Source organism: Felis catus, chromosome E1, assembly GCF_018350175.1.
Source record: "Felis catus isolate Fca126 chromosome E1, F.catus_Fca126_mat1.0, whole genome shotgun sequence".
In the NCBI taxonomy this organism is placed as follows: domain Eukaryota; kingdom Metazoa; phylum Chordata; class Mammalia; order Carnivora; family Felidae; genus Felis; species Felis catus.
Genome location: NC_058381.1, coordinates 42,293,490 through 42,318,045, shown reverse-complemented (window position 1 = coordinate 42,318,045; position 24,556 = coordinate 42,293,490). Strand labels below are relative to the sequence as shown.

Here is a 24,556-nt window from a genome sequence, read left to right as displayed (position 1 = left end):
CTAGTGACTTTCTGCCAAAGAGGACAGTATGAAAAGAGAGAAGAAAATTTACAGTGGAGAACCCTGACGAATGCCTCCTTTAGCCAGGTGGTCAAGGTCAACATCAACCCTTGATGTGTGGTCTTACTTCTGTGGTCTTCCTCCACAAGACACGTAGCCCTAGTCTCATCTTTTTTTTTTTTTTTTTTTTAATGAGACAAATTCCAATAGGGGACCTCCTGGAATATGCTGGACCCATACTCTTCCAAGCTGTCAAAGTCATAAAAAACAAGGAGAGTCTGCCAGAGCCAGGAGGAGCCTGAGGAGACAGGACAACTGAATGGAATGTGGGGTCCTGGACGAGAAAAAGGACAGCAGGGAAACTGTAAATCTGAAGCAAGCACGAAGTCCAATTAATAATCATCATGTACGGATACCGGTTCTTTGGTTGTAAGAAGTGTCCACGCTAACGTAAGATGCCGACAGGGAAACTGGGTGTGGGATACACAGGAACTCCCTGTATTATCTTTGCGATAATTCTGCAAATCTCAAACTGTCTAGAAGAAAAGTTTATGAAGAAAGAGACAGAGAGAGACAGAGAGAGACAGAGAGAGAAGGAAAACGAGCGGCTTGGCTCCGCCCTGGCCAAAGCCCCGCCGGCAGGACAGACAGGACCAGGAGCAGCGAGGGTGGAGGGGAGAGGGAGGCGGGCGGAACAGGCAGCTGCTTTATTTCAGAACAAGACACCACAGCCACACCCCTGCCCCCCAACACCTGGGAACCTTGGGCACGGGTGAGCTGGGCAGCCACAGGCCTCAAGAGACAAAGCAGAGGGAAGTCTGAGTGTGTTCCTTCCCCGACCGGAGGGACGGCCGCCACTGCTGTGGTGTGGCTCCTCAGGTGTTCAGGGGATAGGGAGTAAGGAGCTCAGGGGCCCCCAAAGTCAAGGTGAGGCAGGAGAGTGCCACACCTTCCCTGATGGCAGAAGGAACGGATGCACCCAAGGGCTTGGAGGACAGAGGAGCAGAAGGGCCACCCCTGGGCTGAGTTCCGGTATGAGTGACAGCAGCGGAGAGTCCGAGGGACAAGGGCGTTCCCAGGGAAAGCATCCAGGGTGGGGGTGGCCATAAAAGTCCTCAGCTGTGTTTATGCCCCAGTCGTGCCAGGCCTCCTCTCTCCCGGGGACCCGATCAGACACAACCGGGGCCTTGCTTGGGTGCTGAGAGGCTGCCTGCTCACGGTGGGTGCCTTGCCTCGGGGCAGTCCCAACTGCTGGTCCCACAGAAAAAGTCCTCAGGGAGCTCACTCAGGAGTCCATCTAGGTCATCTGCAGGGGGAGATGGAGAGGGTAGGCAGACTTAGTGTCAGCGTTAGGGTTCCACGTGACTCAGGTCCAAAGCTCCTGCCCTTCAGGGAGGCCTGGACCACACACACACACACACACACACACACACACACACACACACAAACACACACACACACACACACACACACACACACACACACACACACACACACACACACACACACACACGGTACGGACAAAATGCCTGGGCCGTTCTGTCAAGAAAGATGCTTTGGCTGGGCCTCAGTGGTTCCTCTCTTTCCATCCAGAGTGCTTGAGCAGACAGACGTTCTCTAGTGCTACCCTCTCATTGGCCAGAGGGAGAAAAAAGGCGGGGAAAGCCATTTGAGGTGTTCAGAATCATTCCCTAATCATTCAGAAGCATTCCCTAATCTGGTTTCTCACCTCAAGAGCGTGAGACAACATCATCCCCTTCCCCAAAGGGCATTCAGGGGCGTTTGGAATGAAAGTAACTGACCCTGACTGTAGTTCTCAGACGGGTGCTTGTGTCTGAGAACTTGGAAATGGAGCTTGGTACTGTCACTGCTGACACAGCAGCTAACACATACTGAGCGTGTGTGGTACCGGGTGCGGGGCCGCACCCGCCGTACTCACCCCTTCCTTCCAGTCCTCACAGTATACTTCACGGGGCAGTTCATGGTGCTTCCTGTTAGAATCCCCACTTTATCTGAGAGAACCGAGTTCAAAGAGGTCAAACGGCCTGCCCGTGGTGAGCCTACTCGAGCTCCATCCCATGCCAGCGCCACGGCTTCCAGCTAGAAAACTCCCGCGCCACGGACGGGATCAGGCCGCCAGCGGAGTAAGTCGGGCTGGAAATTACCCCTGCAGAGGCGAGTCTGGTCTGGCTCAGGGCACGATAAACATGGCTGCTGGAAGGATAGAAGCCTGTTTGGGGGCATTCAGAATTTGATTAAGGTGACCAGCCCTGTACTCGGGGAAGTGGGACTGAAATTTGTAACAAAAGAAGGTGCCCCTCACTAGCTACATTAGGACGGTTCGGGGAAACTCTATATTTAATGAAGCGGAATGAGCAATCAGTGAGGGCCTAGGAAACTGGGAATCAGAGTAAGAACGAGTATTGGCGTCTCCAGGCCCTGTCCAGCCACCACGAGTAGTTGTCCGCTCGGCATGTCCGTCCCTACAGTGGAGACGTGACACCAGCCACAATATCGTGCAGGCAAGTCTCCTCAGTCTCACTCCCTGACCACCGGCGACCTTCTGAGGATGGTTTGGCTTGTCAGCAAGCTTACTTACAGGGACATTCCAGAGAAGATTCCAGCATAAGGAGTACTTTCTCATAGGCTATAAGTAAATGGGCTCTGTGGTTTATCCGTTGGTCTAACGCGAAATTGGTTCACGTGAGACACTTAAAGATTTATTTATTTATTTAAGTAACCTCTACACCCGGTGTGGGGCTTGAACTCACAACCCTGAGATCAAGAGCCGTACACTGTTCCGACTGAGCTAGTCAGGCGCCCCTAACGCGAGACACTTACCCATAATCTCAATGAACTGTGAGGCCAGAGAGGGTTGAATTTATGGAATCGAAAAGCTAAGGCGCAGACTTGGATTGTGCTAGCTTCATGTGGGGGATGCTGCCCCCCGAGGAACAAGCTGGCTGTACCCTAACCCAGTATTTGGGCCTCTCGGGTCTGTGTCCTGGTCCCACACGGACGTGTGAGTCCTCAGCACCGCCTGCAGGGTCTCTGAGCTTGGCCAGGATACGGAAATCTGCCTCTGGGGTCTGGCCATCAGCCCACGGAAGACTCAAGCTGTGGCAGAAGGACGGTGCCGGTTCATCTCCTCCTTGTGGCCAAAAGCACACGGCTTGGAAATGGGGGAGACCTGTGGCTCACGCTGTATCTGCTTTATGTGGCCCCTATCACACTGGTAGTTAGTTCGGGGCCTGCAGCCTGGCCAGAAAAGACACCACATCCGATTTCTGTAAGGTTGCGTAAGACCTAAAGATTCACAGGAGGAGGAGAAAGATGCAGCCAGGTTCTTCTGGCTGTGCTATTCAAGAGGAAATAGAAGGAGAACCTCTTTTGCTCCCGGGGAGCTGACTGCCTTACCTGCTTCTGGGAGTTCTTCCTCAGGGGATGCCCCTGCTTCTGCATCGTGCGCTGTTCTGAGGCCTCTTCCAGACTTCGCAGTCTCATGGTGGAGGCTGCCAGGGAAGCTCCCTGGGTCCTGGGGACAGACACCCTGGTTACTAAAGCCTGTGCTCTGGATACCCCTCTGGACAATTCCACATCCACCCAGACGACCTCAATGGAATAGGTGGGGGTTCAGGAAAGACAATACAGAGGAGTGTGGCAGGGGCCAGTCACCCAGGGGAGGGAGATAAAAATACCCAACACCCAAAACAGCAGGTAATTAAAAAAACAAAACACTTTTTGGGCACTCTTCTTTCCTAATTTTGTTGGCATCTGGTGCTTTAGGAAATCTATGTATAGTTGGAGCAGAGAGTGAGGAAGCCATTCAAAAATATGCTGAGGAGTTAGCCTGGGATTAAAAAGCTTTTAATAATCCCCACACTAGCTGATATATGAGCAGGTAGCGGAAATTAGTAATTAAACTGTTAACTATGGTTAGCCCTAGGGGATGGCAGCGGAGAAGAGTGAGTTACAAGCTTTGCTTTATTCTCTGTACCATTTCGATTTTTGTCAAGGGGTATGGATATCTTGAAACTTAAAAGAAAAAGAAAGATGAACTTTTGGAAGCAGGGTGATTTTGAGAAAATGTGGAAGGTTAAGGGGAAAGATAAGAGAAATGGAAGTAGGCCATTAGAGCCAAGGGTGGAGCGTGAGCAGAAGTCATCAGGTCTAACCCTTCACTTCAGAGATGAAGCAACAGCAGGGGCAGGGACGGGACTTGCCCAAGGTCACGTTACAAATTACCAGCAGAGTGGGGACATGACCCAGGTCTCCTGACCTCCAGGCCGGTCCACGATAACGACCCAGGATCCCGGGAAGTGTGGAAGTGGCCACAGAGGGGACACTGTGTGCCAAGTCAAGGCCAGGCTCCGCACTCTTAGCCTGGAGTGGAGCTGCCTGGAACCCCGGGCTCCTTTAGTTCCCAAGGGGGATGTCCCCACCTGGGTTCTGTGTGGGTGCCGCCTCACCTAGCATAGGTGGGGGCCAGGAGGGAAGATGCAGGCTAAGTGCCGGCTCACCCGACAGTCTGAATGTAGCTCACTGTTCTCTGCCACCTGTAGCAGATCTGAGCCTCCGTCACTTACTGAGGGCCACACCCTCTGGGGGACGCACAACTTGCTTAGTTCTCAAGTGACTCCTATCCTCTCCAGTGCTCAAGCCTGCCATCAGATCACGATCCCCAAGAAGCCAGCTGCTCTAGGTCCTGTTACTGTGCCATCTGGCAGGCGGCTGGACCAGGAACAGAAGGAGATGACCCTGTCCCCAGAGGCATCTCTTCACCTCAGGGCAACTGCCCCCTTCACACCTCTGCTCCCCAGGGTGAAGGAGGGGAAGACACCAGAATATAAAGGCAGAAAGCGATCTCCCGGGCCCCGTTCCATCCCGCTCCTCTTACCTTGGGGAAGGGCGGAGATGGCTTGAGGAAGTTCCCATCCCCAGAATCTGGGCCGTAAATATGGACCAGGTTGTTGGGCGTCACGTTGAGGTAGTGATTTCGGAGGGAAGGAGAAAACACTCCAACCTGGGGTCGAGGAAGGGGAAGGTCAGTGCCCTGACGGGGCGCTAAGATGCTGTCCCATGCCATCTGGTCCCCGCCTGCCTCTCCCTCTCTGGCTTCTGCACCAGGCTCACCCAAACCGCTCCTGCCCCCGCCCTGTAGAAGCACATACCACACCCTCCTCTCCACACAACACCACCACCCCCCCCCCCATCCCCATCCGCCCCACAGAATAGGAGGCGGGGTCTAGCACCAGCCCAACCATTCCTGGCCTGGGGACCGGGGAGGGAAGGGAGCCAGACGGACAACTCAGGGGCCTTCTCCAGGGTTGGGAGGGTTGGAGAGGAGGTCCGCATTTGGAGCCCCCCATACCTGCTTCAGCAGCAGCACTGAGCCAGGCTTCAGCTCACTCTGCCGGGCCTCGAGCAGCAACCTGTGCACCGTGCCCTGCATCTCTCCTGCAAATACCGCGCGGCCCATCAGTCTGGGTCAAGGACAGCACAGTGACTGGTTTGGGCCCTGGCTGGGAAGTGGGCTGCTCACTGCCTCAATTTTCCCATCTGCAAATGAAGAGGGTGACTCCTCCTCATCTCCTGAACTCCACAAAGGCCACTCATCAGACACCCCCAGGACCTAACTTCTCACCCGTGGGGTCCTTGAAAACCACACTGGCGTCCATCGTGCTCCGACTCAGGGACTTGATCATCACTGCCATGTTGGGGACCTTGTTCCTGGGAAGCTGCCTCAGGGCTGCCTGGTTACAAGGAGAGGCATTTGCTGAGCAAGCCACGTCCCACCTGTAAGGTTCCCAAGTGCACCAGGGCAACCGGAGGGGAGGAGGAGGGGAGGAGAGTACAGGTGTGGTGATGCTCTTTTTGTGGGGGGGCAAAAGGGCCGTCTGAACGACCCATCCTGTCTCTCTCTAGCAGACCCGAAGCTGGCAGGTCCTTTCTGCCCCCTGCTTCCTTTCTCCAGCATATATGTATTTATAGAGAGCTACATCACAGCAGGCCACGAGAATGTGTCTGCATCTGACCCTTGACCTCCAGGGAGCTCGAAGGGTAACGGTGTGCTTACCCCCGCCTCATCCAGGGCCTGGATGTGCAGAGACATAGCCATAACTCACTTTCTGCTTCCACCCGTGCCTGATACTGTCGATGCTAGTGAAATGCGAGGTGAGCGGAAGATGATACAACCAAAAGGGACTCCGCGCTGCTGCTCAGAGACAGGCCTGGGGTAAGAGGGAGCAAACGGACAGCCCCTTTCCTAAGGTGGAGTAGGACAGCAGGTTGGTAGGAAGGGTAAAAACGGTCTTTCTTGCACATCTCAGCACCCAGGACCCTTACCTTCCGCAGCACCATGACGATGCTATAGGTACAGAGAAAGCAGGTGGGGTCTCTCTCCTCCAGGCCCAGAGCAGATTTCATGGCCAGCCAGGGCCCTCGCCCAAAATCCTCCTCCACCGACGCCTGGGAACTAGTAACAATCTGGCACCACAGAGCAGAGGGGGAGCCTGTGTTAATGGACCCACCTTGCCACAGACCTTGACCGAGACAGGATGGAGGGGTGGGAGGGAAGGGCACGTTCCCTGCAACATGGTAATCACAGTCTCTGCTTTCGTTTATCCCCTAGGTCTCAGAATGGTACGTGAGATCTGGTTGTACAGCACATCTTTCATTTAACAGCAATAGCAACGGTGCTCCTTGTTTATTTTATTTCATTTCAGGGCACCTGGGTGGCTCAGTCGTTAAGCACCTGACTTCGACTCAGCTCGTGATCTCACGGTTCATGAGTTCGAGTCCCACATTGGGTGAGCACAAGCCCCGCTTCGGGTGAGCCCCACTCTCTCTCTCACCCCTCTTTCTCTCTCTCCCTCTGCCCCTCCTGGGATCCTCTCTCTCTCTCTCTCTCTCTTTGTCCCTCACTCACTTGCACCCTCTCTCTCAAAGTTTTTTTTTTTAATTTTAAATCAGTTCCTGACTTTAGTTGTCCCGAAGCAAAAGACGGTCTATCCATGCTTGTCTCTTGTGTAACAGCCTCGAAAAGTCTTAGGGCCAGGGAGCCCCCACTTACATTGATAGGCTTTCACAGTGCCTTAAGTCATTTTGAAACAGTCATATTTTATTTGGGATGCCTCTGGCTTAACTATTAACCTTCTTACATTAAAAAATGCTCATATTAAAAAACGCCTGGGTGGCTCAGTCGGTTAAGCGTCTGGCTTCGGCTCAGGTCATGATCTCGTGGTTCATGGGTTCGAGCCCCGGGCTGGGCTCTGCGCTGACAGCTCGGGGCCTGGAGCCTGCTTCAGATTCTGTGTCTCCCTCTCTCTCTTTACCCTCCCCTGCCCGCACTCTGTGTCCTCTCTGAAAAATAAACGTTAAAAAGAAAAAAAAAAATGCTTTGAACCCAGACGAGTATTTGCTGCTTTGGACCTGAAGCGGACTGATAGATCTGCTGGAACTACAGCAAAGAGAAAAACTGCTAGAGAATTAAAAGCAAAAGTGGGTGTGAGGGCAGAGTAGGTCAACGAGAATCCCAGTGAGGAGGAAGGATGGGTCTCCCCCACCAAAAAGGAATCCACTGGAGGCAAGATGAAGGCAGATCGTTCCCCACTCAATTCTCAGAAACCTGAGAGGAGGGGTTCCTGAGATACAATTTCCTAATACCTATTACGCTCCCCTCCCCTGAGGAAAGACGGGAGTTAGCTGGGCCTTTCTTTCTTGGAGGAGTAGGGAAGACTGGACCCCTGGCCTCGGTCAGCATCAGGACAGGCTTCACTTTGTGCCAGGAGAATCGCCACTTCCCCAAACGGCCTTCGCCACGTGCCCTTTGGTGCGTCACCGCGGGGAGGCCTAGCGGCATAGACTCTGCTTCTCAACTCCTAAAACGTGCAGGGATGTCCCTCACTCTTAAGTGATGCCCAGGAAGTGAACATCCGCAGGGAACCAGTTACCTCGGCCCGGAATTTAGCCAGGGCACCATGAGTCGGAGTCTGGGGTGTGGAAACCATGATCTCCTCCAGATTTTTCCCACTGTGCTGCAAGGGGAGAGAGAAGAAGGCGAGAGCGAGCTCAGCAGCTGTTATTTACAAGTTGCAGCTTCTTGTCTGGGTTACATAATGAGTTCAGGAAACTATCAGGGACAATTAACACATATTACGTCTCTCCTAACGAAGTCTCAGGAGCCTCGTTGGCAGCTCAAAAAAAGATGCTTTGGGGACTGTTTTGGGAATGTGAGGGAGCTGGAGCTGGCCCAGGAACCAAACCCAGGGCTTCCTGAAGGAGGCAATGACCCGGATAGAGAGGCCTGGGCTAGGCAAAGGGGCAGCTTTCCCCAAATGCCTTCTCAGGGACCGAACCCTTCCCTGCAGAGATCTAGCCCAGGAGGAAGATAGATGGCCTCCTTGGATTTCCCTTAAAGTGCCAGCGAAGAGCAAGGAACAGGCAGAAATTATCTGAACCGCCCTAAAACGTGAGAAAAGGAGTACACCAATCACCACCAGATCAGACCCGCAGAATCCCGTTATCTGGGATCTGATCCAAGATGCTTTGACGGATACTGTCCCTCCACCACCGCTGAAATTCAAACTCTCAGCACAGCCCGGCTTCCCCACGCCGACCCCGCACACCAGCCGCAGTGAGCTGTTCTCTGCACCTCTGATGGCATCTTGCTCTTACGCCGCTGTGCCTTCGCACACGCTCTTCCCGGTCTTGCCACCGCTGACATGCCTCCCGGAGCACAGCCTTCCTACACACACCTGTTAACCTCCTAGCCATCCCTCCAAAGCCCACTCGGTAAGCATAAGGAGTCCAGTGTCTCCCCTGCACCTAGGGAATGACCTCTACTCACACTATGCATTTTATGTCTAATCGCTCGTTCGCGTCTGCTTCTTCCACTGCGCTGGAACTACTTCTGTTTTAACCTCTGCATTCCCAGTTCCAAGCGAACTGACCAACACATACAAGTCCTTAGGAAACAGACGTGAATGAATCTGCCTTGCCTTAGTGCTAGCAAACAGTAGGTGCTCAACAGAAGAATAAAAATTGTGAGGTTCTCAGAGCCAAAGCACCTCTCTCGCCTGTGGTTTTTCAAGCACTTGATTCTTTCTTCCCACTTTTTTTGACTTCTTCTACCACTTGGAAAGCCCCCCTCTCTGGGGTGCCTGCGTGGCTCAGTTGGTTAAATATCCGACTTCGGATCAGGTCATAATCTCGCGGTTTGTGGATTCGAGGCCCGCGTCAGGCTCTGTGCTGACAGATCCGAGCCAGGATCCTGCTTCGGATTCTGTGTCTCCCTCTCTCTCAAATAAAATAAACATTAAAAAAAACAAAACAGCCCTCTCTCTGCACTTTCTCCTTCCCTCCCTCCCCCAGGAGTGAAGATATTCTGGGACCAGATTCTCCCCCTTGTCCCCGCAACGTCCTGGACCCCTTCTGCCAACGAGAAGCCGTCACTCACCTGGTGGGGCAGGATCCCTGCGGGGCCGGGGAAGCGGCGGGTTTTGGTGCGGGCAGGTCGCTGGGGTGTCCGGTTGGCAGCAGTGACCAGCTGCACCAGGTGGTTGGTGACTATGGGTGGCTGGAGAACTGCTTGGGGAACCAGGGAGGAATGGGGGCTCTTTGGGGTGCCCGCAGGACACTTAACGGAAGCCGCTGGAGCTCGGGGTTGTAAGGGGCTCCGAGAAAGTAACGCAGAGATAGTCCTCGAGGGAGTAAAACAGATCGAGTTGGGAGTTCGTGGTCCAGGAAGGTGAGATTTGCCACGCAAGCAGACATTTGGACGTTGGAATGACTGACCAGGGAAAGGACTTTGCGGGCTGCTCTGAACAGGCCGGCCAGCAGCTTGGAGAGGCTGTGCCGCTCGAAGAGCGGGCCCCTGAGGGCAGGCTTCCGAGTGGGGTTGCTGAGCAGGAACTGTTGAGGCAGTTGGGGTAGGAAGGTTGCTCACGGCACCGGGTCTCAGGTGGGGCCGTGCAGTCCTACAGTGGACCCCAGGTGCTGGGGGCTCATCGTCGGCTGACATGACACTCGTTATGTGGGAGGCAGGCGTGGGCCCCTCTTGGCAAGACCTGCTCAGCTCAGCTACTCGAGCCTTTTTAGCTAAAGCTAAGTCCTCCTGCTGCCAGGTGGGCGGGATTCCCGTGGCCTCACCGCTGATTCCAAGTTCCAGCTCCACGCCAGGCCCCTCCAGCTCCATGCTTGCCAGGACCTTATCAAATTCATCTTGTTCAGGCCCCTCAAAGCCACTAATCATCTGCTGTTGGCTCTCAAAGGTGAGCAGGGGGCGGGAGGCTGATGTCTGGGGTCTCGCTGGCTCTTTGAGCACTTCCGGCAGGGACACTCGTCTCTGATGGCCAGTCCAGCTGCTAGAAGTCGAGACAGGCCTTAGGGGGGCTGTTCCTATGGAAGGCGGGTCCCTGATGGCCCTGGGCATGCTGGAGGTAGGAAGGCGGAGTCCCAGGGCCGACGGGCCCAAAGCCTCTGAAGGAGCAGTGGGGCATGACAGCAGCTGCCCAGAAGACTGTGCCGGCACAGTCTCCTGTGGCCTAGAAGAGACAGGTCTCAGGCATCCAGCATTCAAAGGCCGTGAGCCAGCAAACTCGTTCTCTGCATCCTCCACAGCAGATAAAAAATCCTACAAAGAAGCAGAGATAGTGGGTCTTGGCATCTGGAAATCAAGAAACACACTCTGTCTCTCTTTTTTTTAACGTTTATTTATTTATTTTTGAGAGAGAGAGAGCGAGAGAGAGAGAGCACACACCCACACATACAAGTGGGGGGTGGGGCAGACAGAGAGGGAGACAAGAGAATCCCAAGCAGGCTCCGTGCTGTCAGCACAGAGCCCAACACAGGGCTTGAACTCATGAACTGTGAAACTGAGCCAAAAATATGAGCTGGACACTCAACCGACTGAGCCACCCAGGTGCCCCAAAGGAACACTCTTGCTCTTACTTTCATGTATGTGGCGTGTATATAAGCACAGATATATGCATGTGAGAAACCAAGCCATGAAAGACAATGGTGGAGTCTCTCACCATCTTTGACCTTGTCCATGAGCCCACCTCCAGACTTTTTTTTAAGATCTTATTTCTAAGTAATCTCTATATCCAACGTGGGGCTCGAATTTACAACCTAGAGATCGAGTCCCATGCTCCACAGGGGCGCCTCATGGCTCAGTCGGTTAAGCATCTGACTTCAGCCCAGGTCATGATCTCACAGGTTGTGAGTTTGAGTCCCGTGTCAGGCTCTGTGCTGACAGCTCAGAGCCTGGAGCCTGCTTCAGATTCTAGGTCTTCCTCTCTCTCTCTGCCCCTCCCCTGCTCATGCTCTGTCTCTCTCTCCTTCAAAAATAAATAAATGTTAAAAAAAAAAAAAAAAAGTCTCATGTTCCACCCACAGAGCCAGCCAGGTGCCCCAGAATGTTTCTGGTAGAAGCCTGGAGGTGGTGGGATGCCTGGCTAGCTCAGTCAGTGGAGCATGGGACTCTAGATCTCAGGGTTGTAAGTTCGAGCCCCACGGTGGGTATAGAGATTAGTTAAAAATAAAATCTTTAAAAAAAAAAAAAGGAAATAAGGAATGAAAGAAACATTCTTTTTAAAAAAAATTTTTTTTAACGTTTATTTATTTTGAGACAGAGAGACACAGCATGTATGGGGGAGGGTCAGAGAGAGGGAGACACAGAATCTGAAACAGGCTTCAGGCTCCGAGCTGTCAGCACAGAGCCCGACGCGGGGCTCGAACTCACAGACCGTGAAATCACGACCTGAGCCGAAGTCGGCCGCTTAACCGACTGAGCCACCCAGGCGCACCAAGAAAGAAACATTCTAAGGCTAAGTCTTCAGGTAGCTTCTCTCGGGGGACAGGGAAGCGGTGGCAGTCAGGGGAGTGGCAGGAGAAGCAAACATACCAGGGCACAAAGGAATCCAATCACCCAAGGCCACACACCCATCTCAAGAAAACAAGCTTTCTGGTGTCCAGCCTGTGCAACAGGGGTCTATCCAGCTGGTCATGCTGCCTGTTCTCAACGCACTCCTCCCCCCTCCTCCACCACACACACACACACACACACACACACACACACACACACACACACACACACAGCCTTCACTAAGCCAGAGGCCTTGGATCCAGCAAAATAGGCAGAAGTTAAATATAGCTTTTCAGGCAAGTTAAATTAAGTATGGATTCCAGTTGGGAAGCAAGGTGAGATTGACACCTTCGAGAGCAACAGACCTGTTCTGAGGGTGTTTTTGAGTTAGAACTGCTGATTTAACTGACAGGAAGGTCCCCTCCACCCCCAACCCGTGCTGCTGCATTAGAGTGTCTGGGCCAGAGAAAGGTTTTTTCTGGCTTTGTGTATTATCGGGGGTGTAGCATACTCTAGCAGGACTATCATGGGATTTAGCAATAATAACAATATTAGAATTACAGCAGCAATAAAATCCTGATGATCCTGGAGGTTGACAGATCCCTTTTCTCCTAAAGAGCTCACTCACAGGGGTGCCTGGGTGGCTCAGTCGGTTGAGTTTCCGACTCTGGCTGAGGTCATGATCTTGCGTCTGTGAGTTTGAGCCCCGCGTTGGGCTCTGTGCTGACAGCTCTGAGCCTGGAGCCCGCTTTGGATTCTGTGTCTCTCCCTCTGTCCCACCCCACCCTCAAGCTCTGTCTCTCTCTCTCTCTCAAAATAAATAAATAAACATTAAAAAAAAAAAAAAAAAGGAGCTCACTCTCAGACATGATGTCATCTGCCTTGGGAAGGGGGAAAGGGACTGGCCCATGGAACAGAAACTTGAACTGTCAGAGTCCTTCACTCTTCTTTTTTTTTTTTAAAGTAATCTCTATGCCCAATGTAGGACTTGAACTCACGACCCCAAGATCAAGAGTCACATGCTCTACCCACTGAGCTGGCCAGGCACCCCACAGACCTTCATTCTTTTAAAAAAAAAAAAACTTTAATGTTTATTTATTTCTGAGGCAGAGAGAGCCAGAGCATGAGTGGGGAAGGGGTGGAGAGGGAGGGAGACACAGAATCAGAATCAGAAGCAGGCTCCAGGCTCTGAGCTGTCAGCACGGAGCCTGATGCGGGGCTCGAACTCATGGACCGTGAGTCATGAGACCTGAACAGAAGTCAGTCGCTTCGTGACTGAGCCACCCAGGTGTCCTGAGACCTTCATCCTTAATCCCACTGCTGGCCCAGCCGTCCTACCATTACCTGGTAAGAACCAAGTGGGGCACTTAGCCACTTTTGCAGCCTATAAATACACATCTACAAAGCTGAAAGACAAGGACAAGGACACATCTCCTCGACAAAGCTGGCAATTTTGAATTTTTTTAAAAACCGAATTAAAGTCCCCAAGTGATAACAAAAACATGTAACAATCTGAAACCATGCCGGGTGCCAGGGACCATGTAAATATTTTACCAGAATTCTCGCAATGAATCTTCACAATGGCCCTAATAGATGTTATTATTCCTGTTTTATGGATTCAGAAATGGAGACTCAGAGAAGTACCTTCACAGAATCAGGATTAGAACTCATATGTGCCCCTGTCACTATGTCTTAGGGCTTCTGTGAATGAGCAAAGCCAGAGACTGATTTTTAAGGGGTCTGAGGAAATTCTGTTTTCCCTTTCAAACCTCAGGTTCCAAAAGCCTCAAAAGAACTGTGAAAAGGACTGTGGGGCCCCTGGTGCAGCATTCATCACCATACTAGGTACAAACTGGGCATCTGGACAAATTCTAAACGTGATTTTTATTTTATTTACTAAACATGATTAAAAAAATTTTTTTAATGTTTATTTTTGAGAGAGAGGCAGAGCATGAGCAGGGGAGGGGCAGAGAGAGACACACAGAATCTGAAGCAGGCTCTAGGCTCTGAGCTGTCAGCACAGAGCTTGATGTGGGGCTTGAACCCACGAACCTGTAAGATCATGACCTGAGCTGGAGTCAGATGCTTAACTGACTGAGCACCCCATTCCTAAACATGATTTTTAAAGCACAGAGCTGGGAGACAAAAAATAGGCCGGAATGGCTTGTCGCCGATAAAGTAAAGCAATTCTACTCTATAAATGCAGCTTAATAGTTTCCATATATGTAGACTGGAATCAGGAGGCAAGGACCTCACCCGGATTGTTGGTGCCGTATTCTTAAGCAGGTTAATTTACCTATTTGGGTTTTACTCACTTCAATCCTACCTCTTTCTTTTTTTTTTTCAACGTTTATTTATTTTTGGGACAGAGAGAGACAGAGCATGAACGGGGGAGGGGCAGACAGAGAGGGAGACACAGAATCGGAAACAGGCTCCAGGCTCCGAGCCATCAGCCCAGAGCCTGACGCGGGGCTCGAACTCCCGGACCGCGAGATCGTGACCTGGCTGAAGTCGGACGCTTAACCGACTGTGCCACCCAGGCGCCCCAAATCCTACCTCTTTCTGAAGAGGATTTCAAGTAGCAATTTTGGGCCTCCCAGATGAAACTATATCCATTGGATCTGAGCAGAAAGAGAACTGTGGGGATGGCTAGCTTATTCAGTGATCTCTGACTATACCCCCAGATTAGAAATAGCCCTGCCTGGGCCCATCCCTAGAAGTCCTGGTTTAATTGGTATGTGTTAGGGCCTCAGCAGGGGTGATTCTAATGTGCTGGCTTCCGATCCAGTCTAATCCCTCATCTTCTGAGAAAGAGGGAAGGGAAGAGCCTCTGGAGCAAAAGAATATCCCTCATACTGTAGAAAACAGAAGGCCAGAGAATGAAGTCGTTTTCCCTGGCTCACATAGCCACTTGGCGACCGACCTCAGGCCTCCCGTCATCCAGTGACTGTATTGTCGCTGGCTCTCCATAAACTTTCTTTCCCACCTCAAGTATGTCATCGTAAAGGTGAATCGAATCATCCACATAATATAGCTTCCAGGCCAGGGCCCTTACCATTTAGGCACCTCACGTCTCTGGCTCTGTGTTTCTAAAACGGTTAAGGGGCGCCTGGGTGGCGCAGTCGGTTGAGCGTCCGACTTCAGCCAGGTCACGATCTCGCGGTCCGGGAGTTCGAGCCCCGCGTCGGGCTCTGCGCTGATGGCTCAGAGCCTGGAGCCTGTTTCCGATTCTGTGTCTCCCTCTCTCTCTGCCCCTCCCCCGTTCATGCTCTGTCTCTCTCTGTCCCAAAAATAAATAAACATTGAAAAAAAAATTTTTTTTAAACGGTTAAGTAGGCTGTTTACATGTCTCATGTTTTCTCAGCCTCTCGCAGACACAAAAGCTATACATGTCAAAAGAAAGGAGGCTGGGGCAGGCTGCTTCGAAATGTTCTGAGTCTGGGTGTTTACAACTCAAGACCTCCTCTGCTATCTCTGATCACCAACACTTCCTTACCTCATCTTCAAACTCCTCTTCCACAGTAAACAGCTTCTGCAAACTGCATGCCTGAGAGGAAAACAAAGCAATTGAGGTTGGAGGAGAAATTCTGCTTGCAAGTACACTCTGTCCTCACTACGCTTCTTTCCAATTCTAACACGACCACCAGGTGTACTGTTTTTTATTTTTGTTTATTTTTTTATTTTTTTGCTAGTGCTGAGGGAGGAATCAGGGATGAGGAGGGGAGAGATGGGACTTACTTAAAGGCTTGGATGATTTAGAATCCCTTCTTGTAAAATAATCCACGCAGATCCAGCTGCATTAGCCCTGGGGTGGGGGGGGGGGGGGGAGGCAAGAGGAAGGCCGCCAGAGGGAACCTGGGTCATTCTTTGGACTCCGCGCTGTGCACATGGGCTTAAGGATTTTGCAACATCCCAGAGACCTGGCCTGGGGAACCCATGTCAAAGATGAGAGAGGCCACCATAAATCCAAGCATGCCCAGCAGTGCTAGTGGCCTTGTTTCTGAAAGCCAAACCAATGGTTTCCTTCTATCTAATCCCATGCCCCAAAGCCAGCGTCCCAGGAGGGTAGGATGTCCCAGTCCACGGTTCCTTCTTTCTAGGCAGCAGGGTTACTGTGGCCAGCTCTTAGACTGGCGTCAAACTCAAGAGCAGCGGGCTGTGCCTAAACCCCGGTTGCCAAAAGAGCAAGAGCTACAGTTAGGCACCCCCACCCCCAAGCGTCCAAGGATCAGAGTGTCCGGGTTAGGGGGAGGGGGTGGGGGCTCCGGAGGCGTGACGTTTGAGCCCACCGGGGAGGATGACCAGGAGTTCTCCAAGAAGAGATGGAAGGCAACAGGAGGGAAACTGAGGCCCAGAGGGAGGTAGGTGTGTGGCGAGGACCTTCCCAAGGGTCTCCGGGCAAGCACTGACTAGAACCTAGGTCTCCCGAAGCCACCAAGCTCTGACCCAAACCCTAGCCGGCCTTGCAGCTAGCACGACAGAAGGACTGGAAGCCGGAAGGCAGTTCTGCGGCTTCGGGCGCGGCATTACCATGGCGACGGCCGGCGGGCTCCGGCGAGGGGGGTGGCCGGGAAGCCCCCGACTCGAGGGGTCGCCGGGGCCTCGGTCTTGGTTGCGGTGGGAGCGTCGGAGTCCGGGCCGCACGGTCTCTGAGGCGAGGTCGGAGAAAGGCTACTCAGCGACCCTGGCGGGGGCCCACAAACCCGGGAAGCCGAGCACCAGCGCCCGAGGCCACTTTCGAAGCGGCCGCGACTCCCGAGTCTCCGCCCTCTTAAAGGGGCTGGCCTATTTCTATCCCGCCGACACAAAGGCCCTTCCTCCGTCAGTCTTCCGCCTCGGCCTTAAAGGGAAATGAATGGGCTCTCGGTCGCCCCCCAGCGGCCCCTCGGGTCAGGTCGGCGGCTTCAACAGGAGTTCTGGGAGAGCAGGCTGGGAATCTTGGGTCCCCAGTGCCGCCCACACCCTCCTCTCTAGAGTGAAAAGCACACCAGGGACCTGGCACTAGAGCGTGAGTCTCATTCACATCAGAATCCGCCCCATTGGTCTGTCTATCCATTCATCTGTCCATCCATCCTTGCAACACGTAGGTATTAAGCAAAGATGTTCTTGGTCTTGCTCTTTTTACCCTTCATATTTCAGCTTAAATCTCAGATCTTCCCTGTCACTGGTCTCTCAGGTAACATCCCTCCACCCATGGTTTACATCTTTATTGTGTGTCTTCTTCATTCAAATATGAGCTCCCGGGTTTCAGCACCAAAACCAAAACAAACCAATCAAACAAACAACAAACAAGCAAAAAATATGAGTTCCGTGTGGGCAGGGACTTTGGCTTGTTCAGCTTTGTATCTCCAGCACTTAGCACAACGCTCAATAGAATTATTGAATGAATGACACAATGACTACCGTGTATCTGGCACAATGCTTAACACTGGAGACAGAGACGTTAAGAAGAGTCCTTGTCCCTCAGGTTCACAAGTCAAGGAGACATAGGTCAAAAAATAGTCTAGGATAGTTGTGCAGAGAGATGCACAGGGTCCCAGTGAGCTGGCATAGCTAGTTAGCTCTTATCACTGAACCAGTCCTCAGTCCTCCTGTTTTCCTTCTTGCTTGTCACCATAAGGAGTGACATGAGAGCCGCATAGTCATTTATTTGTTTGTTTGTTTGTTTGTTTGTTTGTTTATTTATTTATAAGTAGGCTTCCCACCCAGCTTGGAGCCCAACATGGGGCCCGAACTCATGACCCTGAGATCAAGACCTGAGCTGAGATCAAGAGTCTGAGGCAAGGGGCGCCTGGGTGGCTCGGTCAGTTAAGCGTCCAACTTTGGCTCAGGTCATGATCTCAGGTTAGTGAGTTTGAGCCCGGCGTCGGGCTCTATGCTGACAGCTCGGAGCCTGGAGCCTGTTTCAGATTCTGTGTCTCCCTCTCTCTCTGCCCCTCCCCTGTTCATGCTCTGCCTCTCTCTGTCTCAAAAATAAATAAACATTTAAAAAAAAAAAAAGAGTCTGAGGCTTAACCAACAGTGCTACCCAGGTGCCCCTAGAGCTGCATAGTTTTGAGGACTCAAAAGGCAGGAGGAAGGTAGCTGATTCAAGTTCTTAATGATGTGATCTTGGATCTTCTCTAGGGTGGCCTGGACTGGCCTCACCTCTGGACAGCCGTCATAGCTTCATATGGACCAGTTTACCCATCACATGTCAGAATGGAAGCCAAAATGGCAATGGGAGGTGAAAGCTGGACTCCTCTCATCCAATCTGGGAATTCCTTCATAGCCTCTGTGCTTCGTCTGACCTGGGACCTCCTCTCCTTACTGGAATCCTGGGCACAGCTCTTCCTGCTCAGCTATGGATGATCCTGGAGACCCAGTCTCAGGGCCCCTCAGGCATCCGGGCTCTGTCAGCTCCAGCTGAAGGGGGATCACAGACCCCAAAAGGCCAAGAGGACTAATAGCAACTCCTATCCACACTGGAGTCTGAGGCTTCCAGTATTAATCGCGAGCTCATTTTGTCTCCACAAAGATCCCATGAAGAGTGAGGGGCCAGTATTATTTTACAGGTTAGGAAACTGAGGTCCAGGGGATAAGAGACCCCCTGAGGGTCACACAGTCACTTAGTGGTGGATCTTCTGATGGGAAATCCTATTTTCTCCTCCATCACTTTTCTAAGTTAAATGAACTTGGCCATCTACTGCCCCACCTCTTGTTAGAACCTGGATGGAGTTGGGGATAGGTGGTTGGAGCAAAGGGAAAATGTGGACCTGTGACATTTTAGAGAGGAGATGGCAGGACACAGTGAGGAGGTGGTCTGCGATTTTACAGTTGGGAAGGACCCCCCATACTGAAGGGTCTCCCTTCCCCCAAATCAAATGTCATCTTAAGGGAAAAGCAAGGATTGGGTCTCCATGGTGATGGGACCTCGATCCTTTTCTCCCTCCTCCTAGAAGAGAGGTTAGTGTTCACTCTAAGAACCAGCCTTGAGGATAATGGAGACTCAGGCCAAAAAGGAAGGGGTGGGTTCCGGGAAAGGGCAAAGTGGGCTGCCCGGACTTGGGCTAGAGGGCCACACGAGAAGACACCAGCCCCCCCAGCTATGAAGTGGGGTACAAAAAGGAGTGAGTGTAGTGAGAGGGTCTTAACAGCACTCTGATGTAACCCGTTATAACAGCCAGTACTTCCTGAGCACTATTCTGGAACTTTCCATGTATTGGCTCACTTGATCATTGTAACAAGCCTTGACATAGGTGCTAGGACTACTTCTGCCTTACAGAGGAGGAAAAGGTCAATGTCTTGCCCAAGCTCCTATAGTTAATAGGTGGTGGAGCTGAGATGAGGAAGCAGGCAGTCTGATTCCACACAGGTTTAACCACTGTGTCGTTCTGCCTGTTAGAATTCCAAGGAACGGGGTTCTTAACCTGGGGCTTCAGGGAATATAAGCCCCCTATAATTATAATTATGCGCAAAAACTGTGCACCTATGCCTATATGCCCTGTTCTGAGCGAGAATCCATGGCTTTGATTACATTTTCAGGGGTCAGAAACCTGTTTCCTTGTTCTTTCTTGGGACTAGGATACACCCCAACTCCCCCACCCCCGTCTATCCCTCACCTTGTCCAGATGCCTTCCAACTGTATGTACATCAGGGCTTACAAACTCCCACCTGAGCTATGGTGGTAGCTTCCTGCATGGTCTCCCTAGTCCAAGCTCTCTTCCCTCTGTCCATTCTTTCTAACATGCCAATGGGATACTATTTTCCATCATAAAAAAATTTCAGTCCTCTCAGTTGCTGAGGGATGAGATATAAAATCCCCAGGGCCTGCAATGCCCTGGTGTGTGCCTCCCTGCCCTAGCTCATCTCTCAACCAATCTCCTAATCAATACCAATCCTTCCCCACCCCACTCGTTCTTCATGCCCTGGCGCACAGGCTGCCTCCTCTAAGAAGCCTTCCTTACTGCCCCAGGAGATCTTACCGAGAAGGTAAGAGAGCTTACCTTCTCTTTGGTTCCCTGCATTTTTGGCCTACTTCCATTATGACTTGGGTCTCTTATATACCTTGTATTGTCTTTAGGCTTCCCTCACACCTCTCTGCTGGATTTCAGACTCCTTCAGGGCGACAACTGTGGTGTTCCTTTTGTGAACTGGTACTTGGAATAGGACTTGAATACCGAAGACACTTAGCAAGTGTTTGTTGAATGACTTAATGCCATTTGTCAAGAGGGAGTATAAATGAATCTGCTTACTTCCCCAAATCCCTGCAGTTGCTGGATGAGGAGACTCACCTTCTTAGGTACAAAGGAGGACGCACCTTGAGTGTGTATGTGTGTGTGTATGTGTGTGTGCGTGTGTGTGTATGCACGTGCACCAATGCCAGTGCATGTGTGTTTGCAGACAGCATGCTGCGTTGACTATGAAGTTAAACAAATCTTGGTTTGTATTTGACCCTGTTGCTAACTGGCTGTGTGACAGTTTGCGTTAAGTTACTTTTCTTCTCTGAAACTTAGGTGCCTCATCTATAAAAATGGGACAATATACCTTCCTTGCAAAGTTGCTGTGAGATTAACTGAATTAACGCATTGAAATGGCTAACTCCATGCCTGGCACGTTGGCAGGGACTCAACAATGTGGGTTCCCTTCCCCCCTACTTGAGTTGGCAAACATGTGCTGAGATTTGTTATGAGAACCACATGGTTTGAGTTTGTATCTATTTCAGCATGTTTGCAAATGCATTTTCCCCTAACTTGTATTTTTATTGTACCAACAGTTGTATGTGAATCGGTGTGCTGATGTGTGTGTGTGTGAGTGTTTATGTTTAGATTTTCCTTGGTATGGACATTGTGAGTCTCGCGTGGCCACGTTGGCAGGTGGGTGCTGTGTGAGCGTGTGTATGGAATTAAATGACTGTTGCGTGCTGCATAGTGGGTGGGGGTGCTGAGTGTCTGGGCTGGGGGAGCGCTGATCTGTTTGTGTGGCTTTGTGTGCGTGAAGGTTGTGCAGACCAGCGCTACTGATAGACCATTCTATGTTGATAGAGGTGTTTTCTATCCACTCTGTGCAATGGAGTAGCCACTAGTAACCTGAGGCTTTGAGCACTTGGAATGTGGCTAGTGAAACTGAGGAACTGAAGTTTTTTTGTATTTAATTTTAATTAATTTGAATGTAAATAGCCATGGGTAGACTAGACAGAAACCTCAAGACTTGTTCTCCACAGACCAAGTGGTGTGCATCCCCCTCCGTCTTATCCCAGAAACCCGTCTATGGGGCACTGACCCCAGCAGGTAAGTGGACCCGCTGGAGCCCCGCCCCCGCGCGCGCGCGCGTGTGCGCCCGTGTGCGCGCCCGTGTGCGTGTGTGTGCGACAGTCTGAGTCGTACAGAGGGGGCTGCTGCAGCCTCCTCCCCGCCCTCCAAGTCCCCAGGAGAGCAGTGAATCAGCCTGACAATGAGGTGAGTCATTCATGAACTGCTCGGCCGACCCAGCAGGCGGGAAGCAAACGTCAGCCAGCCTCCCAGCCCTACCCCCTACAACCCCCCAGTGGGATCGCTCAACCCCACGCACTGCAGATGTTGAAGAAACTGACGCGGGCGAATCAAGGCACCAAAGCTCATCTCCTCAGCCCCTCCCTCTGGTTTGCAATCCATTCATCCCCCAGCCCCTTTCTCCCGTCGGGTGGAGGGTGGCCTTATGAGTCATCTCAAGATCTACGCCCCCAATCCGACACCCACCTGCTCTAGCCTCTCCCAGTTGGTCTTCCTCCAAGGTTGGGGGAGGGCGAGGGGAAAGGAGGCTGGACCCCTGGTGGGGTGCCAGGGTCCGCCTTTGGAAGCCAGACTGACCCACTCAGAGCTGTGGGGGTGGGCAGGACTCTGGGCAGGCTGCAGCTGGCTGGATCTTGGAGAGCTGGCATCCAGCTTGCTTGGAGGAGCTTCAAGAGGAACAGGGGGTGGCAGGGAAGGAGTTCCTGAAGTGTGCTGCCTCCAGCACCTGTGGCTGGTGGGGGTGGGGGGGGGCAAGAGTATTCCTCTGGTTTCCAAGGAAGTCCTACATGGTGTCTCCCCAGTATCCCCCAGTACCTGACAGTCTTCAATGCCTGGTAGCTTCTCTCCTCTGCACCCCCCCCACCCCCGCTTGTTCCCCCTATCACCTATACACCGCCACTCCCAGCCTTCAGCCGTCAGTCATCTTCTCTTGCACTGAACCCCCTACCTGACGCTTCTGACTTGGACAATGGGTCCCATGGTAGTGTCCCTTACTGGGTCGGAAAATACTATCCAAAGCCTTAAAAATGTGTAGACCCTTTGACAAAACAACTCCACTTCTAAGAATTTATCCTAATTGAAGGGCGCTTGGGTGGCTCTGTTGGTGAAGCGTGGGACCCTTGATTTCAGCTCTGGGCTGACAGCGAGAAGCCTGTTTGGGATTCCCTCTTTCTGCCTCTCTCTCTGTCCCTCCCCTGCTCACACTCTGTCTCTCCCAAAATAAATTTTAGAAACTTAAAAAAAAAAAAAAGAATCTGTGGCTTTATACAGGAGAAAAATCGATTTATTAAATGTTTTAAAAAGCAATTTGTGGGCACAGTCCTGGGAATTAATTGTAAGTGGGTACTTATTGGGGTGATGACAATGTTTTAAAGCTGGATTTTTGTGATGGTTGTACAACGTGGTAAATTTACTAACAAATATTGACTAACAAATATTGACTTGTACACCGAACATGGGTGACTGTTATGTTATGCAAATTGTACTTAAAAGTGCTTAAAAACTCCTGATAAAAGCCATTTCCTGGGCTGTCTGCCATTAAGGTCAGTCTTCCAAGGGGATCTGGGGCGTGGATGCCAGATAAAATAAAGGACACCCACTTAAATTTGAATCTCAGATAAGGAATAATCTTTTAATATAAGTATAAAAATAAATAAGTTTTAAAAAGTTATGAACTTAATATAATAAGTATACAAAATTATTCTTTCTTTATCTGAAATTCAAATATAACTGGGCATCCTGTATGTATTTTTATTTGCTAATTCTGGCTACCCTCGCCTGGAGTCCTTGCTCCTGCAGGTTTCCTGGAGCAGGGAAACAGACTTGGGGGAGGATAGCTGGGCTTGCACCCCCACCCATCCCCAGGGCAATTCCATAAAGCCTGGGAGTGTGAAATGGGGAGCTCAGGAGCCAGAAACAGCAAGGTGAGAGAGGGTGGGGAAGGAGTCATTTCCGGTGAGGAAGGTGAGTACCTTGCCCAGGGAATGGGAGTGGCCAGTAGCCTATCAACCACCTCAGAACCCTGGAGTGGTAACACCGAGGTTGGGGGGGGGGGGTACCTGGAGCCTAGCCGGCCAGCCTTTCACACAAGTACTGGGTGTCAGGCCTCAAGGACGCAGTGAGGAGGATGTTGTCCATCTTTCGAGGTGATAAAACAGATTCGAAGAGTTTTAACTACGTTTCCAAGTTCATGGCTAGGAAGTGGCCAACTGGGTCTTTATACTCCGTCCTTGGGGTGGAATCCAGTGGTTAAAACAAGCAAGCTCTGGGCTCCACTAACCTGGGCAATAGCTGCACCCAGAATAGCCTTTGTTTTTACTTTATTTTATTTTTTTAAGTTTATTTATTTATTTTTAGAGAGAGAGCACGAGCAAGCGAGGGAGGGGCAGAGAGAGGGAGAGACAGAATCCCAGCACTGTCCGTGCAGGCCAAGCAGGCTCCCTACTGTCAGATCACGCATGACCTGAGCCAAGATCAAGTGAGATCATGACCTGAGTGATCATGACCTGAGTGAGATGATCTGAGCCAAGATCAAGACCCAGACGTTTAACCAACTGAGCTACCCAGGCGCCCCAGAATAGTCTTTGTTTTTAAACAAATGCCTAGCTTGTCGTAGGAGCCATGACGCTAGCTTTCCCCAGGCATGGCCGTTGCTGAGTGTAGAGACAGGGGTCTGGGCCAGGAAGGCATCTTCACTTACTGGGTTTGTGGCTTTTGGCAGGTTTGTTAAGTCTCTTGAACTTCATCTTTTTTTTTTTTTTTTTTTTTTTTTTTTAGATAGAGAGCAGGCAAGAGTGAGAGAGACTCTTAAGCGGGCTCCACGCTCAGCATGGAGCCCGATGCGGGGCTTGATCCCAGGAGCCTTGGGATCATGCCCTGAACCGAAACCAAGAGTCGGATGCTCAACCAACTTAGCCACTCAGGCGCCCCTCCTGAACCTTACCTTAAAAGGGAGCTAATAACAATCACACCCACCTATGGGTCAGAGGATGACACCGAATGGTACAGGGAAAGTCTGTTGTCTGCTGCTCTGTCTGCCAGGCAGGATGGACGTGCCAGAGACCCTACTGCTTAAGGATGATGGAATGTGCCTTCCAGACATAAGAATCAAGGATTTCCTGCGGAGGTCCTGGGTCCTCAAGGAGTTTCCTGGAGAAAGATGACAGAGCTGTCTCTGCCCGTTTGGGGAAGACCCCCTCAAAGCTGGGGAGACCTCACCTGGTGCTGTACCCAGAGAGCCTGGGTTGTGCCCTGGCCTGCCACATACTGGTTGCTCAACCTCCCCGGTCCTCCTCTCCTTGTCTAGAAGATGGAGTTCATAATATCGACCTTGTAGAGTTGTGAGAACGAGAACATAGGAGACAAGGCCCTTCAAAAAGGAAGTCGCTCGACAAATATTTACAAAAAGGGGGGGCGAAACGTATGTCACCTGAAGACTGTT

General features: G+C 51.5%; 1 protein-coding gene and 1 long non-coding RNA gene across 6 annotated transcripts; one reads left to right on the top strand and one right to left on the bottom strand.

Moving 5' to 3' along the window:
- Positions 1-692: 692 nt before the first annotated feature.
- On the bottom strand, positions 693-16,617 carry CE1H17orf53 (chromosome E1 C17orf53 homolog). 5 transcript variants are annotated; one of them, XM_045045098.1, is made up of 11 exons: positions 16,397-16,615; positions 15,363-15,413; positions 9,458-10,633; positions 7,953-8,036; positions 6,346-6,486; positions 5,645-5,753; positions 5,372-5,457; positions 4,898-5,023; positions 3,418-3,535; positions 1,940-2,012; positions 693-1,306 (listed from the first exon to the last, which is right to left on the bottom strand). In XM_045045098.1, the coding sequence occupies exons 1-11, from the start codon at positions 16,397-16,399 to the stop codon at positions 1,303-1,305; spliced, it is 1,971 nt and encodes a 656-aa protein (XP_044901033.1). In that variant the 5' UTR covers positions 16,400-16,615; the 3' UTR covers positions 693-1,302. The 5 variants fall into 5 exon arrangements, with proteins under 5 accessions (XP_044901033.1, XP_006940478.4, XP_044901032.1 ...); XM_006940416.5 differs by lacking the exon at positions 1,940-2,012 and having other exon boundaries at positions 16,397-16,612; XM_045045097.1 differs by lacking the exons at positions 693-1,306; positions 1,940-2,012 and adding an exon at positions 2,022-3,306 and having other exon boundaries at positions 16,397-16,616.
- Positions 16,618-16,647: 30 nt separating this feature from the next.
- On the top strand, positions 16,648-21,917 carry LOC123382072. The gene is made up of 3 exons (XR_006589844.1): positions 16,648-16,874; positions 17,993-20,147; positions 21,069-21,917. It is a non-coding gene; the product is annotated as an uncharacterized LOC123382072 (long non-coding RNA).
- Positions 21,918-24,556: the final 2,639 nt, after the last annotated feature.